Source organism: Marmota monax, unplaced genomic scaffold (assembly GCF_021218885.2).
Source record: "Marmota monax isolate L192 unplaced genomic scaffold, Marmota_monax_Labrador192_F-V1.1 WCK01_AAM20220418_F8-fsc00003, whole genome shotgun sequence".
In the NCBI taxonomy this organism is placed as follows: domain Eukaryota; kingdom Metazoa; phylum Chordata; class Mammalia; order Rodentia; family Sciuridae; genus Marmota; species Marmota monax.
In genome coordinates this window covers 18,924,458-18,944,030 of record NW_026694084.1, presented here as the reverse complement: position 1 = coordinate 18,944,030, position 19,573 = coordinate 18,924,458, and the positions used below count along the sequence as shown (strand labels likewise).

General features: G+C 31.5%; 1 protein-coding gene across 7 annotated transcripts in view; it reads left to right on the top strand.

Annotated features, from left to right (window-relative positions):
- Csmd3 (CUB and Sushi multiple domains 3) overlaps nucleotides 1-19,573 on the top strand; it is a 1,151,628-nt gene that overhangs the window by 1,119,572 nt on the left and 12,483 nt on the right. For all 7 annotated transcript variants that reach the window (XM_046464911.2, XM_058585685.1, XM_058585684.1 and 4 more), the window contains 7 exons: nucleotides 651-830; nucleotides 2,371-2,544; nucleotides 5,548-5,721; nucleotides 6,644-6,717; nucleotides 11,001-11,112; nucleotides 13,456-13,635; nucleotides 15,164-15,229. In XM_046464911.2, the coding sequence (XP_046320867.1) occupies nucleotides 651-830; nucleotides 2,371-2,544; nucleotides 5,548-5,721; nucleotides 6,644-6,717; nucleotides 11,001-11,112; nucleotides 13,456-13,635; nucleotides 15,164-15,229 (960 nt within the window). The remainder of the gene's footprint in view (nucleotides 1-650; nucleotides 831-2,370; nucleotides 2,545-5,547; nucleotides 5,722-6,643; nucleotides 6,718-11,000; nucleotides 11,113-13,455; nucleotides 13,636-15,163; nucleotides 15,230-19,573) is intronic.

Sequence of the window (19,573 nt, the reverse complement as noted above, 5' to 3'; positions counted from 1 at the left end):
GTACATTTTAGGGTAGAGGTTGCAATTTTTTGAGGGTTGCCTTCTGCTTGGTTTGATAATTATTTGTTAGAAATGGGAAATTGATTTACCCCAGATGAGTAAAGTTTTCTTTTTAAAAATTTGAGCCCACTGAGTGTACAAATCAGGCATACTACCCTATGTGTAATCATTTCACATTTTATATTCATTCAAAAATATTTCTTTTGTCTTAGCATTGTTTTGATTAAAATCTATTGCTATATCCAATTGAGTGATGCTGTGGGGAAAACATGCTCTTAGTACAGCAAGGCACATGTAGGAGTAAAAATTTCAGATACTATGTTAGAAATCTGATTCCATAAGATGGTTTTTCTGAGGTCATATAATGCAGGTTAAAAAGGGTTACTGCATTGGAATTCCCTAATTCACTTAGACTTTTAAGGTTCTAAGTGATAGTTTCTGAACTATGTGTATAGAATTTTTAATAAGCATACCTGATCATAATCAAGAACTGCAAGTATGTAGTTTAAATATGCTTATGTTTTATGGTTAAAAATGAAAATGATAACTAATTTCCCCTGCTTATGTATTAAGTGTACCATATGCTTACTGCTTCTCTTCATTAAATACATGCACATTAACCATCTGTTCTTCTAATTCAATACTGATAGTTATCAGTTGTGGAGACCCAGGCATACCAGCCAATGGATTGAGATATGGTGATGATTATGTGGTTGGACAAAATGTTTCTTACATGTGCCAGCCAGGCTATACAATGGAATTAAATGGTTCCAGAGTCAGGACTTGTACTACTAATGGCACATGGAGTGGAATAATGCCAACTTGTAGAGGTATGATGATTATTTTATCAACATTTTCAAGTGGTAACCACCACATATTTCCTTAATTTTTATATGAAAATTTAAAGTACATTCAGTTTTTTTTTTTTTAATTTTCAGTTTCATTCTTTTTCATGGTACTAAGAAATGATGTATACATTTTTCTTTAAAAGCCTATTGCAATATACAGGATTTAACAATGATATTTTGAAAAAAAAAGCATTATATCTTATTGTAAGTGGGAACAATGAATGCAACAAAAAAAACACAAATAGAATGTACTTTGATATATAATCACCATTATTACTTATATTTATTGGTGAATATTTTGCAAAGAATGTAACTTTAATGAATTATAACTAATTTGGTAAACCAATAAGCCACTTTGTGTCAAGTCATTTAAAGATGGGGGAAAAAAAACTTTCTCTAATTTAGGAACAGCTAGTCTGAGTTATAGAACTGTAATTCTTCTAAGAAAAGGGAGCACTTGTTTCTTCAAAGAATGCAAAATTTAATTATTTATTTTCTGTCTATATGGATTTAGATTTGCTACTATATGCTGTTTATTTCATCCACTGGAAATGTTTTCCTAATAGTTCCACCAATTTTTATGATTATTTGTGAATGCAGTGTCAATTTGTATTGTTTTATAATGGTTGAATTTTATAATTCATGTATGTTTGTACATGTCTATGAATTAATAGTTTGAAATAATAATAGTTTCGATGTGCTTGACATTTTTCTGGATTATACACTTTCTGAATTGGATCACTATAAATATACAGTTAGTATATTAAAAATATATGAACAGACAAGTTTATAAGTTATACATTCATTAATCCACACTGGCAATTGCATTGTTAATAAACTTTAAAACTTATTTATCTATGTTGCTATTCATCATAATACTATCATTCTCATTTTTAGGCCTTGAAATTGGTACCTCTCCTATCCCTTTCATTTCTGCTACCTTAATCAACCTGCTTTTGTTTGAGGACAACTTAAAACAATTTAAACCAAATAAATTTTTAAAAATTTAGCAATGCATTTATAAATTCTATAATAGGTTTTAGCATAGGAACCTAAGTGGTTATGGGAATCAATTCGACTATTATAATAGACACGTGATCTTTACTTTCCCAACTGATACATAACTATTTCTAAATTCCTTAGTTACAATGCTGATAACATATATAGCCAAACCACCAAGCTCTTTAGCCTAAAAGTCTTGAAAAATAATTTTATATAAAACCAATAATTTATCAGTTGTAGTAGTATATAGCCTTTCCTTAACTGGCAGGAAGCTTGCTATTTTGTAAAAGAATCTCTGACAACCAGTAGCCATTATCTTGCCAAGAAAAAGTAGCATCTTGTAGGGATTAATTTCAGGGATGTTTCAGGAATACTACTAGGAGAATAAAACATGTCACATAGCATTGTCCTCCAAAAGGTTAAATTAGCACATATGCTTCCTCTAATTATATTTATTTATTGTTTTTACACTCAGGATATTTCAACAGCTGTGTCTTAATCACTTTTAATGTAATTGCAGCTGTTACCTGCCCAACTCCACCACAGATCTCTAATGGAAGACTGGAAGGAACAAATTTTGACTGGGGCTTCAGTATTAGCTACATCTGTTCTCCAGGATATGAACTTTCCTTTCCTGCTGTTTTGACCTGTGTAGGGAATGGTACCTGGAGTGGAGAAGTACCTCAGTGCTTACGTAAGTATAATTTCCATATTATGATGATGTGTTAAAGTGACAAATTTTCAAATTTACCAGAACAGATATGAGGTTGTTAAGCTCCCTCCAATGCTTAGTTAAAACTCAAATTTAAAAAGTCAGTATTTTCCAGCATAGCTACTCTTTATATACTCTTTTTATGCTTATTGTATTCTTTCTGGTCTGTCCTCATATCTTAGGCTTAACTGTTTTGATAAACTTTTCAAAATATGTTTTTCAAAATTTCCCCACAGACCCTCTTAGATTATTTCTGCAAAATGATTCTTATTTATATCCAATTTATCTCATTTGATTACTTTTTAATTTCTATCCACAAATCTATTTTCACAATAAACCTATGCCACTTTTACATGTTCATTCACATTAAGTTCTCATGATGATGATTGTTTTTGTACATCTAAAATTAACAGGGTAAGCATAGAAATTACAGATCATTATTTTTAGAGAGATTACTGTATACCCCCAAAGCATTATTTCAGGATTAATTTGTAAGAATGTAAAGCAAAACAAAAATCACATTTATGTTACACATAAATTATTGTAGCATGGGTTGTAGACAGTTAGACCCTACTTAGATGTTAACCCAACATCAGTAGTCTTTGGTTTACTTAAATGAAAATCCCTAGGTAGAAAACTGAGGGAATAACACAGTGGGGAGAATTGAGTTTTATGGCTGTCTCTCCCTCCTCTCTTTCTTATTGCACAAAAATAAGATACTGAGATGAATGACTCAATAGAAATATGCAAGAGAAACACTTCAGAAGTAGGCCATTAAATAACTTAATGATAGAAATGATTGCCCAAGCTGAAATGCTCATTGATGAAATTCACTGAGAAAGCATGCATCAAATTCAAAATATGCTAGATGTATGAAATTTAATAAAACAAGTTTCCTAACCTTCAGGATTGAGATTATGCTGCCAGAGTGCTTGAATGCAGCAAAGTTTATAATATCCTGAACGATGGTGAAAATTAAAAGAAAACACAATAAACCAATGTTTGTATTATTTTACCTGTATTACTTTACTCTGGAAAAATTTGTTTTGTTTTCATATATATTCAATGATTACTTTCATTTTTTTTTAATTTTCATTTTTAAAATTTTTCTTGTAGTTGTAGGTGGACAGCGTGTCTTTATTTTATTTATTTTTGTATGTGGTGTTGAAGATCGAAACCAGTGCCTCACACATGCTAGGCAGGTACTCTGCCACTGAGCCACAGCCCCAGCCCCAGCCCAATTACTTTTCTTTTTAATTTTAAAAAAGTTGTTAGAAAAGAGATTTGAAAGTGTAGGTTTATCTTAGAATACTTCAGAGAAGGTTCTTTGAATAGTGAGCCCCAAAATAAGGTATTCTATGGTGAAGGTAGGCATGTACACCAGTTGACCTGGGATCCCTAATTTTTTCTTGTTTTCCTGTCAGGTAGCCTGTCCAGTTAGAGACCCTTTCACACTGTCCAGCCTACAATAATCCTAAGGCAACACTTACTCTGAAAAATATATGGTTGTTTTCTTTGCTTCACAGAGAAATAAGTTTTTAGGTGCTGAATCTGCACATTTAAAAATTGAGGATATTTCAAAATAGATAAAATAACAAAGCATACATTGTGCAGTGTGACCACAATAAAGGAATTGAAAGCATTTGATGTAGGTATATTTGCCTGGGTTATATACTAGATCTTAAATGATTTGATCTTATATGCTACTACACTTCTGCAGGCTCATGCTGGTCCAATCATATTGGCTTCCTTATTCTTTGTCCAGCTTGTTGGATATGCCCTAGCACAGAGCTTTGGCATTAGTTTCTTCCCTATGCAATGCTCCCTTGGAGAATCAGCATGGCTGAACACTGTTTCCTTCCTATCTTTTCTAGTGAGATACCTTTTTGCCAGTTTATGGGACATTTATCTTTACTTCTTGCTACCCACTATGCACACACATACCGACATGACAGGTTTCTCTTGAACTATTTTTTTTTTCTTATAGAGCTTATTGTCTTCCCACATACTACCTTTCTTTCTTAACTTATTTATGTGTTTATTGTTAGTTTCACTTTAAGCTCTATAAGGGAAAGGATTATTTACTCTTTGTTTACTGATATGTCCAAATGCCTAAACCCACTGAAAACAGTATTTGTCTTTAGCAGGTAATAAATAGATTGTAAATGAAATCATGTAGTCTATTTGTTTAGACTAATAAACACTACATTATTAGAGTAGTTGTTGTAGACCACTGATATTTCTTAATTCCATATAAATTTGGACTTTGATGGCCTTCATTTCTCTCAAAAATATTCAGCTTTACTTTGAAGAGGAATGGAACAGGATATTTGGATATGGGATTCAAGTGTTCAGAGTACAAAAAATAATCATATCTTTTATAGATATGTGTGAAAGGGTGGTTGTAAGCTGAAAGTAGTGGCTCATGTCCTAAATCCCAGCAACTGCAGGACAATGGAAAGTTTACAAGTTCAAGGCCAACCTGGGCAATTTAGTGAGGCTCTAAGCATCTTAGTGAGACCCTGTATCAAAATAAAAAAGTAGAAAGGGATGTGGAATATATTTCAGTAGTAAAGAGCTCCTGAATTCAATCCCCAATTTGAAAAAAAAAGGATAGTTGTAAATAGCAAGCTGGAACATTGTGGTGTGACACAGCTATCTAGAGTCATACCTTTTCAGTATTCTCCAACTTTCCAGAATATAAGTACAGATATATGATTTGATTCTCATCAATGTAAAACAAGGATACAAAGTATTTATGAAGGCAGTATGCTAGAAAAATATATGAATACAATTATTTAAATATTATACTGAGTTTTTCATTCAGAATGCATTTATGTAGATCTATCCCTTTAATTAGGATAGATTATTATGGACAATATGCCCCCCTCGTGCAGTATTTCTGTGAGTTGTCATCATTTTTATAAACTGTTTATTCTCCTGACTCTAAAGTTTTGCTGTAAATATCTTTATTTTAACTTCTAGCCAAGTTTTGTGGTGACCCTGGTATACCTTCCCAAGGAAAACGAGAAGGCAAAAGCTTTATATACCAGTCAGAGGTTTCATTCAGCTGCAATTCTCCTTTCATACTAGTGGGATCAAGCACCAGGATATGTCAAGCCGATGGCACGTGGAGTGGCTCATCACCGCACTGTATAGGTAACATTCATTAAAGGCGTCTATGCTTACTAATTTTGGTACTAATAGAAAATGGTTATAATTTATGGTTTTCTTTAAAATCTACATTTAGTTAAATATGAAAAAATATGAAAAACAAAATATAGAAGCAATTAGAAGACTCTAAAAATGAATATTGGTAGAACATGTTATTATTTTTAGCACTTTAAACTTCCAGAGAAAGACTGAAGTAATTTTGCTGTATATCAGTAAAATGAAAATAAAAAATTTTCAGAATAATGGCATTATTAAATACTATGAATTATTTAGATATTTATAGCTAATTATGCATATTAATACAAAATGAAACTTGCTCCAAAAATATCCAAAAGATATGGATTTCAAAATGACTGTAAATACATTTTTGTAATTGTAACATTTAATGGCACATTTAGTATACTAACCAAATAAGCTGTCATGCAAAGCAGCTGAGAGACTACCTGCTCTACCATTCTTATAACTGAATCCTACAGATGTCAGTTAAGTGCAAATTACTAAATCCTGCTTCTTTAAATAACTTACTTTTTCAGAAAAAATATTTCTCTATCTGAAATCGTAACTTAGCAAAGTCCTTGAGGAAATGTTTTATGCACATGTACTTCTTTCATAACCTTTATTTCCCTTAACTTTGTATCTCCAGGGTTAGTTGAGTGTCAAGTGCTTTTAATATTAGAAGGGTTCAAAGTTCAAATATTACATAATAAATGCCAAATGCAGTCTACCTGAATTTCTTGCTTTAACATTAGCAGGATTATGTCCATGGAGAAGTGCTATTAGATTTATATTCTTTTTATTATTCAGGATACTTTCATTAAACCCCAGATGACTTAAAATTGTTTTGTATGAGAGAAATGTATCTATTATAAGTTTTAAAGGAATATTATGTTTTTAATCTTCACTTTAGAACCCACTCGTACCTCATGTGAAAACCCAGGAGTGCCACGGCATGGATCTCAGAACAATACGTTTGGATTTCAAGTGGGTACTTAAAATAGATATTTCCATTTAAGAATAAAACTAGGTAGAAAGGCTTCTTTGCTTCAGGTGCTTATAATCTTGATGACACAAAAAGAAAGTGTCATGCTTATCTGCATTCATGAATACTTGAAAAAGGCAATCTGCAACAAGAGAGTGGGAGTTAAGGAAATCAGGAAGAAGGAAAGCTGCTTCAAAAAAGTATGTTGAGTGCTAAGGATACGGCTCAGTGGAAGAGCACTTACTTAGCATGGGTGAGGAACTGGATTAGACACCGAGGGCCACAAAATAAAAAAATAAAAAAAAAAAAGAAAAGGCTGAATGAATAAGAGGATAGAATGAAAACAAAGTAAAGATAGCAGCAAGTATTAGAAAATCCATAAGCAAGACAGTATGGAAGGGATAATTAGCAAGAATAAGTGAAGGACTAAATGAGTAAATTCTGTGGAGAGACAGAGCGGAAAGGTTAAAAAAAAAGGAAAGAGGTTAAAGGAGAGACTTCTGGGACAATAGTAAATGTATAGATATGGTTATTTAATAAAACAATTATTGCATATAAGACTAAAATATTTTTTAGACATTGACATTGATGTGGAAAATTTCTGGAAAATATTTTAATCATACCCTATTACTATACAACACAAAGTCGGATTGTTGTATTAGAATACTCTAGCATGCCCAGTAATGTGAGGATGATGACTTACTTGTTTTTTCTTTTTCCAATTTAGATTTTATGTAGAGATTCAGCAAGTTTTCTGTTACACAGGTCTAAAGGGAGCCAAAGTGCATACAGATTCCAAAAGGAAATAGCCAATTTACACATTACCCAATTGCTTTGTGTTGCAGAGTTTTCTAAATTGTGCTATTTTGAGTGAAATTCAGTGTGAACCTGAAGAACATCCATTTCTAAAGGAAGGGCTCATCTAAAGTGCCATATTTTGTTGCTAAAAATAGTTTTCATTTATCTACAGTTCAGGCACAGTGTGAGCATTGATTTTATAGTGTTTCCAATTCTTCTGGTTTGCCTCAGTCTGGTCCAGATAATACAAAAGGGCAAAAACATGTCTTAGTCTGTGTTATATCAGTGTTTTTAGAAAGCCATATCTCCATAAAAGGTTTTTATCAATTGATCTAAATCCTGAAAAATGAACAACTAGCTACACACATGAGTTCTCATCATATAGGCATGAAAATGAAAGAGAATGTGACTTTGCTTTGATCACAGAGCAAGTTAGTGACAATATCTTGGGAGAACATAGAATCTTACTATTAATGTCTATGCATGAAATCAGGCTGTTTTCTGAAAAATATAAGCCCTTTCTCATATTATTTGAGATAATGGAAATGGAAATGAATGATTTTAGAAGAATTAGCCAAAAAATTGAAAAAAATAATTAACTCTCCATTTTAAAAATTTTATTACATAATCATTGAAAGGTTTTATTACCATTTAACCTAACCCTGAATATATATTATTTAGGCTAACAAATATTTACTAGAACATTAGATTCTACCTAGATAAATACAAATAGACTAGATTACAAATATGATAAAGTCTAATTTATTATAATTATATCAATGTCTATTAAAATTAAAAATATACCAAGTATGTTAAATTGGAGATATCAGCTTTCTTACATGCATGTTTTTGGTGTATATATAAATTTGTACATACTACATATGTTAACTAAATGTGTATCGAACCAACACGAATTAAAAATGTATGTAATTCTAACTAATAACAATTTATTGGTGGATTCCAAATGAATATGGTTTCATTGGTCTCATAAGCAAAAGGTATAAATTCAGAGAAATTTTTGCTTGCAATTAAAAAATCTATGTAGAGCTAGCTTAAGCCTAAAAGGTGTTATAAATCATGTGCAGGTATGTTTGAATCCCCAAGAGAGAAGTAATTCAGGTGAGAAACAGCAAATCCAGAATCTAGGTACTGGATAGTATTAGCCAATGTTTTCACTACATTCAGTTTATCTGCCTCATTTTCTATGTCTGTAGATTGGCCATATGGACAAGGCAGCATCCTTTCTATGTACATCTCAGCTATACAGAGAAAGTGATTGTGACAATCTTAGTTCTACCTTTTCAGAGAGAGTGAGAATGTCTCAAGTGTGTACTCAGCCTGGTTTGATCAGGTGGCCAGTAGTAAGGAAGTAAAATTATAGCTATGTTAAGCACACTGCAAGTATGGGCAAGAGAAAGTTAATAATTATAGGGGCACTCAAACCATTTTTTTAAATTTCACTTTTTGCTTATATAGATTTACAAAGTAGATTTTATATAGATATAATTATTAACATAAATATATATCACCTCTTGCTAGAGACCATGAAAACTCTAATTGAAAAATGTACTCAACATAATGCATTTTTTGTACCCAAAATATTAAAAGTTGGAATAATTTTGACTGAAAATAGATTAGTAGTGAATAGTTGTAGCAGTGAGTCTAGGAAGAAATAACTGTCAAAATGATTGATACAACATCTAGATTAATTATGGAGTAAGTGCCAAATCTACATATTTAATTAACTGTATCACTCTTTAAATTGAACTCTAGGCAATGGAATATACATCATTTGAATTTAGAGTTTTGTTTCATAAAGGTATTGTTATGGAATATTTTAAATCTGATACTTCAGATATTTAGCCGTAAGGTATTTAACCCTATAAAATTACCTAATAATATCCAGTTTGTAATTATGTGTAATGTCCACTATATAATTGAAATTAATATGTAAGTAATTGGGTAAACATGTTACTAGTGTTTTGTTACCTTAAATTATAAATATGAATTATTAAAAACATATTTCCATTGAAATAGTCTTATATTTTTTAATATAAACTCATAAGTTTTTAACTTTTTTAAACTAGGAAGCTCAGGACTAAAGTTGTGCATAATAGTGGGTGAAAACAGAGTCTAAGGGAGAAGTCATGAAATAACTACTGAGCATTTGCTGGGGGCAGTCTGAAGTGACAGACCCTGAATATCACTTACCTTGTCCTTCACTTATAGTCATTTAATAAAACTTGTTGATTTTTCCTTATTGTATATTCTGAATTGATGACTTCCTTCCCAGGCTCACTGCCATGAATTAGTTTAGCTTTCATACAATCAAACCTCCCACGGTAGTGCCAAGATTATCAATAGAATTACTGCTCTTCATTTTTCTAAATACCATAGCCTGCCATCTGAGACCCTTCAATACTGATTCTTACGTATGCTCTGACTTCATCATTACAGTTAGAATTTATTACAAACATACCCTATACCAGGGTGAATGAATTGGATTATATATCCTATTTTGTCTATCATTATATATAGATAATAGAATAAATCTCAGAGGGGAGATAAACTGACTCAAGTAAGGTCAGATACAGAATTAAAGCCAAGTCTACAGTACCCTGGGGTTATTATTTGCTATATCTCACTGCTTTCCACTTTATGCAGCCCCTTCCACCCCAACTTCCTTGCTTACTTTGTGAACCATTCATGCTGACCAACTGTACTCTTTTTTTCCTATAATGGATGATATGCATTTTTACTTCCATACATTTTCTCATCATATTCTTGACTTCTCTAGTTTTATTTCAGTCATTCTCAAATTCTAGTGTTAGTTAAAATCACACAAAGCTCTTGTTAAATAAGATTGTTAGACTCTACCCTAAGAGGTTCTGATTCAGTGAATCTGGGGTAATGCCCCAGAACTTGCATTACTAATAGACTTCTGGCTGATAGTTATAACATTACTGGCCTGGAGACCACATTTAAAAAAACTACTGTTCTATTTATTTATTGTAATTTCTCATAACAGTACAGATTGCATGACTTCTGTATCACCATAACCTTAATAACCACATTTGCTCTGATCTCTTCTTGTACTCACCATCTTTAAAATTCATATACCTCTTATGGTGTTATTTTTATGTTTAAACTTACAGATCTTTATTTATCTTTACCTATTTTGCTGTCTATCTTTTTATTTATATGTAGTTTGTGGACTTTGGATATCATATATTTTCTTCAAATTCTTATAACAAAAATTTGGCACCTTGTACTTATTGGGTACTCAAATATTTCATGATGGTATGTAAACATAATCATGAATTTTACCAATTTTCTTTTAAAACACATTTCAAATTTTTGTTTTTACCACAACCATACAAAATTTTGTCTCAAAGTATTTTCTCACCTGCAGGGTTTTTTTTTTTTTTTTGTTGCTGTGTTTGAAATTTCATTGGGACATGTTATTTTCTCTTTAATATGCTTATAGGTAGGAAGTGTTGTACAGTTCCACTGCAAAAAAGGACACTTGCTCCAAGGATCTACAACCCGCACTTGTCTCCCTGATCTCACATGGAGTGGGATTCAGCCTGAATGCATTCGTAAGTATTGAGAGAAATAATACTTATGGGTAACAATTTATATACATTTTTCTTCCATATAATAAATGTGTGAAGTTGATTTTATATTATTATGTTTTTTGTATGTAATTTTAATACCATGTCAAGACCCAATGTCCATTGGGAAGGAGCCTTTCTAAAGAGATCAGAAGGCATAAAGTGGAATTTCATTTTTTTTTGAACTTCATTCTTTCTTTTCTTTTTTTTTTCTGGTATAGCTCTTTAAATTGTGTTTCAGTCACCTGATAATTATAGGTGATGATTAGTTTTTGGTATCATACATGTGTACTTATCAATCTAAAATTGTTTGAAATACAAGATGTTCCAACCTATCGACTTAGTTTTTTAGTCACCTGTAAAAAGATTTTCTGAGAATCTGAAGGAAATTAGAAACATCAATTAAAAAAAAAGTATTCATGGATACTTTGTAAAATTTGAAAACTATTTCAAGATTTGTTATACTCTCAGTGGTCACTGATCTCAAGTTGAGAGCACTTGCTGAATGGATTAAATAAGATCATCAAATAGTGTTTATCTGATAATACATTTAAAATATATTTCAACTGGTCACCTTCTTCTCTCTTCTTTCCTTCCAGTTCCCTCTTTTCAAATCCTCTCCAATCTTTTAAATTATGTGTCTTTTGAGAGAAAAGAATAGAGTATGCTGGAGCAGAAACACTCAGTAGGAAGGTATTTAGATTTTAGGATTTGCTTAAGCCCCAGAGAAGCACTGTGAGTTTGCTCTAGCCCTTTTCAGGACTGCCTGAGTGATCATAAGACCCTTCCAGACCAGTAGCTTACTTACAAGCAGCATAACACTCCAGTGAGACATCATGTTATTTCTCTAGTTGGCTTATACTTACTAAAATGGCAAAATTTCTTAAAGGAGAAATTCTCTGAATAATTGCTTTTCTGTCCTATACTAGGTTTTTTTTTTTATAGTAAATCAATGTTCTTTGATGACCTAAGTTTGGAATATGATAATTTAAATAAAGTTTAATAGCTTCTATTACAGCTTCGCATTTCAACATTTCTAGTATGTGCATAATGTGGGACTAAAGAATACAGTAGAGGCAGACTCTGTTTATCCTTATTGATATTTACTCCATGAGTATTAAAGTAGTTAAATTATAAAGTAATTTTACTAACTGAATTACATTAAATATAAACTATTTAACAAAATATTTAGTACATGGTGCAAAAATTGTTAGCTATTATTTATAGCATTATAAACCTCTGTTGGGAAACAAGTGGAAAATAATATTGTTTTTCCAAATAAATTTTTCCACAAAATGCTTTTCTCAGAGACCACCCTTAAGGATATCTGTACACATGAAAATATGTTAAAAACTTCTGTCTATGTAAGAAGGAAAATTTCTTGTAAAAATGTATTTCTGATTGAGAAAGAGTGGTGTTTATAACACAAGCAAACTGTGGGGAGGTATGGTGGATTCAAAATAGAGAATTACAGTGGAAAGAAAAATGGAAAAAGGAGACAAAATGTTAAATGAATGAAAAGGTACTTCTAGCATATGAACCCCAATATGGCCAGGAATGATCCATGTATTAAAAAGTTGTTAAAATGTATTTTTTACATAGGTAAGTATTACTACCAAGGCAATATAATCAGCTATACTTGTATTTATAATTAGAAACTATTTTTATTATTTATATAAATACATAAAAATCATAAAATAATATTCTCTAAACTTAAAAAAAAAACAGAAAAACAACTTGACTCTAGGGTCAGTCATAGTAGTATAGATCTATATTCTCAGCTACTACTGAGGCAGGAGGATTGCAAGTTCAAGACAAGCCTGGGCAATTTAGCTAGATCCTCTCTCAAGGGGAAATAACAACAAAAAAGATGTGGGGATATAGCTCAGTGGTAGAACACCTCTGGATTCAATGCCCAGGACTGCACAAGCAAATCAAATGTAAGCAAAACCTGAGCTTGACAAAACTTAAAAGGCATCTTACCATAGGACATTTAGATCCTTTAATATACTTTATTATTCATTGTGACTCTCTAAAGTGGTGATATAGTATACATTTATGAGCTTAATTAGCCATAGTAAGCTTTTGTTCCTTTTCCTGTCTCATTTTCTCTGTTGTCATCTACCAGTGTTCCTGATCATTTTGTTAGGAGATAGTAGAGTATTAGTATGTCACATTGATACATTTTCCTTGGGTTTTTAGGATAACTAATCAAATATATATTTCAATAATGTAATTAAAGGATTTTAAAAGTTATATTGTGACTCATTTCAAAATTTATTTAGAATGCATGTAGTAAATTAACACTGTTCTCTTCTCTTAATATAGCCCACAGCTGTAAACAACCAGAAACTCCTGCTCACACAAATGTAGTAGGAATGGACCTTCCATCTCATGGGTATACACTAATTTATACCTGCCAGCCTGGCTTTTTCTTAGCAGGAGGAACAGAACACAGAGTGTGTAGATCTGACAACACCTGGACTGGAAAAGTTCCTGTTTGTGAGGGTAAGTTTTCTCCATAGAAGCTTTTAACACAAGAGGTATACTATTAGGCCTTCCTTGGATAAAAGAGACAGGAACTTATTTCCCATTAGCTTAAGAACAAGTGATATTAGTTGACCAGCATTGAGAATAGGAATTATGTGAACACTTCTGTATCCCAAAACATAGAAATATTATTCAAATCTCTCCATAATGTCTGATTGCTGATTTTTCTTGTCTTTATTCCTTCTTTACATTCTCTTTTCAGGGTAGGTGTATTCATTTTCTAGAGCTGTTGTAAAAAGTACTGTCCATAATATTCTAAAGGTTTAGTACTTCATCATCTTTTTCTTTTATCCTGTATTCTCTCCTAGATGATCTCATTTTAAGTCAATGGCTTCATTAGTCCCTTGTATGTAATTCATTTAGAAATTAATGTCACTAGTTCATTTGCCTTCTTTTGCCTTCAGACTTAAATAGTCAGTTACTTCCTTGACATCTCTACTTGAATTTCTCAGACATTTCAGTGTTCGATAGATATAAAACTAAACTTGTAAATTTTCTTTTCCCATCTAGACTTCTTCTAATATTCTCTCTCAGTGATACAGCCATCATATAATTTTATACACTAGAAATGTAATAATCTGCCTAGATATTATCCCAAACAAATCCACCACATTTTCAATAGCTTTCTTATGCTGTTTTATCACACTACTATGGTAATACAGGTTAGGATTATCTCTACTGGGACGATTGCAACAGCTGCTTAACCTCTCTGGCTATATCAGTATTTGTTCTCTTCAAAATATTCTCCACATCTGCAGCCCGAGTGATATTCACCTGAAGCACCTACACCTAAATCTAATCTTAAAGCTATCACAGTGTTTTGTGATAGGTGCTGTACAAAAAACACATGTTATAGCTCCCACAACTTTGCATTCCCCTGTAGTACTCAAATGATTTCTTTGGTTTTGGGCTGCCTTTGGTCTGACTGAAAAGATTTCACCTTTGTGTTTATCCAATACCTGGTACATCATGAGCTATTTTAACCATTTTGATTCTTTATTTTTTTACAATAATAAATAATATAATATAATACATATATAAAGCACAATTTTTCATATGTCTGGTTGTATACACAGTATATTCATACCAATTTGTGTCTTCATACCTGTACTTTGGATAATAATGATCATCAAAATTCCACAAATGTGAACCTTACACAAAAAAATGTTTGCCTTTTGTGCGTACCTTCAGCCCTCAGCTTCCATGGCAGAAGCACCTATTTCTATTAGTTTTTGTGTCTAATTAAAAAAAAAAAAATCCCAAGATGACAAGACAGCAACAATCAGCCCCTTTTCCCACTGAACTATGAAGGAGATAATTACTAAGGCTGTTAGATAAACAAAAAGTGTTGAGAAGATGAGTGAGATATTGTGATGAACAGGACATTTTGGAGAAAATTATGTAATATCTCAATAGAATTGTGTTATACTATGTGTTTGTGTGTATTAATTATAGCAACTTTTTGAACCCTTGTTTGTTTTCATAGCTGGTTCCAAAATACTGGTGAAAGATCCTAGACCTGCACTGGGAACACCCAGCCCAAAGCTAAGTGGTTAGTAATTTAATTTATTTTTTTAAAAAACTCATTATGTCTAAAATCAGTCTACTGTTTTTTTGATAAAGTGACCAAATTTCTTTGGAAAAATATATCTTTGCATGGAAAAAACTATGTATCTTACTATATCAAATTTGATCATTTGTGATATGATATTGAATTTAAAGTAGTGTAAGATTGTGATATGTTAAGATTTCAAAAATGTTGTTTATAGTTCTCTATGTAAAAACATATTGTTAATAGATTTCTCTGTAAATATTCCTTTGAAGAATATCTGTAAAGAACATAATATAATGAAAATACTTTAATAAAAATATTAAAATCAAAGCAAGATATTATTTAAAAATTTAAACATGTATATTTAAAAAAGAAACAAATCCACACAATAGATCAGCAGCTTTTAGAACTTGTACAGTTTATTTGTAATCATTGGATCCAAAAAGAAAATTCAAGTACCCAGCCATCATTAAGAACATGGACTTTAAATTCTGCAATCTTGATGCAGTTCTCATCTGTGAACTCTCTAACCCATGACCTTGGGAAATTATTTTATGTGTCTGAGCCACCATTTATTTATCTATCAAAGAAATAATGATTAGATTATTATATAATGAACTTCATAAGAATACAGTGCAAAGTGCTTAGCCCATAGTAAATGTTCAATATATAAAAGCTACTTTTTTTGTATTATGATTACATTTCTGTGATATAAATTAAAAGTTAAAAATAAAAATAAGGACTTAACATTAAGTGTTTACCTTGTATACAGATTTGGCTTACTTGCATTCGACCAAGAACACTGTTAGGATCTGATTTTACTTGAGTTCACAAGTTCTCAATGTATATGCTGTCAAAGTACAGTGCTAACAAATCTCTAAGACTTAAACTAATTTATTCAACATTCAATGTAAACATGCTGATTGCCACTATGAGAGTAAAAGAATTTGTCAGCATAAGGTAGAATTAGCAATGGGGTCTAAAAACCATAATAGTCAATCAGAACCCAGAATTTCCCAATGGAGATTTTTTATCTGGGAATAGGTGGGTTCTCTGAATGATAGCTCTAGTACATCAGATATAAACCTGGAACATCTTGAGTAAAATTAGGCAATGACCAACCAATTGTCAAATCAGACAAAAAGTGTAGAAAACTGAAGAAAGCCAGAGAATTCGTACATTTGATCCCGTATCCACATATAAAGATTTCTGTATCGATTATAACATGCTCATGAGATAATTATAATAATCAATTGTATATTAAATAAACAAATCCAAAAAATTTTCAAAGCAAATTTAGTCTTTCAACCTGATATTTGGCCATGATACAGTTAAAGGTTAATGAGAAAATGAATGAACATTCCTGTATGTTTGGAAATTCAAAGCAAAATTAGTACTAATAAATAACTCACGATTTTAAAAAAGACGTTAAAGTAGAATATACACTACTAAAATTTATTTATATTGAAAAATCTAAATATTAGAACTTGAGGTCTATAGGAAAAAAATTATAAGGAAAATTTATAGCCTAAAAATCTTATATTAGAAAAGAAAAAGCCTCAGAATTAATGAGGTAGGTGTCTCTGCTAAGAACATATAAAGATTACAACAAACTAAATAGAAAAACCTACAGAAACAATAGAATTATCTCAATATTACCAAAGGTAATTCTTTGAAAAAAATGAAAAAAGTAGAAGAATCTCTAGCAAAAATAATAGCAAACAAAGAAAATGTGAACATAATTACATAAGCAACAGATTAAATAAGTTAGAAGTGTATTGCAAAAAAACTATCAGCATGAATAATTTAAAAAATTAAATGAAATGCACATAATACTAGAAAAATATATCTTAATAGAACTAATAAAAGATAGCTTGAATTATTCCATTAAAAAAGAATAGTTAAAATTATTTTCACAATGAAACACCAGACTCAAATGGCTCCTCTGATGAGTCCCACCTAATTTTCAAGTAACAGACCAGATCACCCAAGTTTTATAAAAACTCTTCGAGACAATGCAGCTCCCTCTTGTGTGCTCTATATGATTAATAGCTCAGCAAAAGACATTATAAATAGGCAGAGTTTTAGGTTCACATGACTTGGGATTATGGATGAAAATCTTCCATAAAATCTTTGCAAATAAAATCTAACATCAAAATCAAATTGGACTCACCTTGATGTGCAAGGTATATCATTGTTAAATAATACTTAAATATAATATATCACAGTAGGAGGTTAAAGTATAGAAATTATGGTCAATGTGTAATTGACAAAGAAAATATTTGATAAAATTCAACACCAATTTCTAATCTTTAAAATTTTTAATAATTAGAAAGGAAAACACTTATTCAATGTAAGTAAAAATATCTGTAAAAATTCTAGATCAACTGTTATCTTTAACATGAGAAAACACTGAGCAGAATTCCATTAAAGTCCCAGGAAACAGTGATTACATTACTCTAAACTGATAAGAATAAAAGTTGGCAATCAATCAAGGTCAGGGACATGATTGTGTATTTGTGTATTTGCAATGGTGTCAAGTCTTTGAAACAAGTTTGAATTCAAACATATTTTAAAAGAAGTGATCATGGGGCTAGGGTTGTGGCTCAGCGGTAGATTGCTCGCCTAGCATGTGCAAGGTCCTGGGTTCGATTCTCTGCACCACATAAAAATAAATAAAATAAAGGTATTGTGTCCAACTACAACTAGAAAAATAAAAAATAAAAAAAAGAAGTGATCATGACCATATTATTCCTTTTTTACTGATGTCTGCGTCAATGTGGATGACACTTTAGTTTACACAGAACTGCCAAATACTTGACTATACATAAATCTCATAATAGACTTAATAGAAAGAAATGTCATTCCCATCATACTTGGAGTACAGTAACCAAATAATGTCTGTCTCTTCCATCCCTTCATGAATTTTTACTTCCCATTTTTGTGTGGGAAAGGTGAAGGCTCACTATGGTCAACTCTGGGAATTCTCCATACTCTTCATTCAGTAGATGTCATGTTGATAGCTTGGAATCTACAATAATGGACATATTGCTACCATTTAAATGAGAAAATTCTCTTAGATTTTTTTCTTTTTTTTTCCTTAAGTGCCCATCATTAAACATTTACTACCACATTAATGATGAATCCTGATGCAGTTGACTTTGCTGCTACTGCTACCTCTCTTGTTCCATGACTATTACCTCTGTGATATGTTCTTTTATATTCTTCAGTTAATGCTCTTTCATTTCTCTAAGCACAATGGATACAAGATCATTAGGCATGGCAGATTTTAATGAAAGGTTTGGTGAGTGAAGGGCAATCATAATGTAGGATAAGGAAGGTAAACAATCAGAGATACAACACTTATTTACTGAGAATCTACTATTTGCCAAGCACTGCTATTAGAACATCTTTGTGCTTTTATCTTCTCTAATTTCTGCAACCAAGAGCCTGTTACCCCTATCTGCCTTGACAATTTTTAATGTTGGGCAATTTATCTTGTCACTGTCTTTTACAAACCATTTCTAGACACAATTTTGTTAGCCAAAGTTATCTAAGATGCTTACCAAATGAAGCGTCTGTATTCATATACTATATCAAACTTTTAGATAAGGTTCCTCATCACACATAGCAGTATAACTTAAAAGTTCAAGGGGTCAGTGCCAATAGGAAAATGACTTAGCAAAGTTTACAGAGCCAGTGCTATAGATTTTTCATGACAGTAACTACTTGGCTACTAAGTGTATATTTTACTAGTTGTTCAGTGATCTTTAAAAGCAATAATTTCCCTATTCTATCTGGATAATAATAATAATTGTAATAGTAATAATAATAGTGATGGTAGCAGGTAGCAATTAGCTAAACACTTCACATTCTTTGTCATTTAATCTCTCTAAAAACTATGTTAATCACTTATATTAGGAGGAAATTCATGTCTAGAGTTAAGTAATTTATGCAAGATAACACAATTTATAAAATGTAGAGGAGGGAGTTAAATACAAGCAGCCTAACCCAGTGCCTAACCCTTCTGCTATATTCTACCACACTTAATCTTTTTCCCATGAGAACTGGGCAATTCAAGTGACAATTCTTTTATTTCTAAAAATACCTATAACCTCACAGCTGTCAATATAGTTCAGCCTTGCTCTTTTTCAGTAGCATCTATTATTGGAATAACCGAACTCAGTATTCCATAAGGGGGCCACAGAAGTATTCCCTCCATTTTGCAAATGGGACAGATTTATTCTGTGCTTTTCCTCCTATGAACCTTTTCCCACTGCTAGGAGAAAAACAGTCCTCTTAGAACTTATGCATAGACATACTTGGCTCAGTAAAATCATTTTA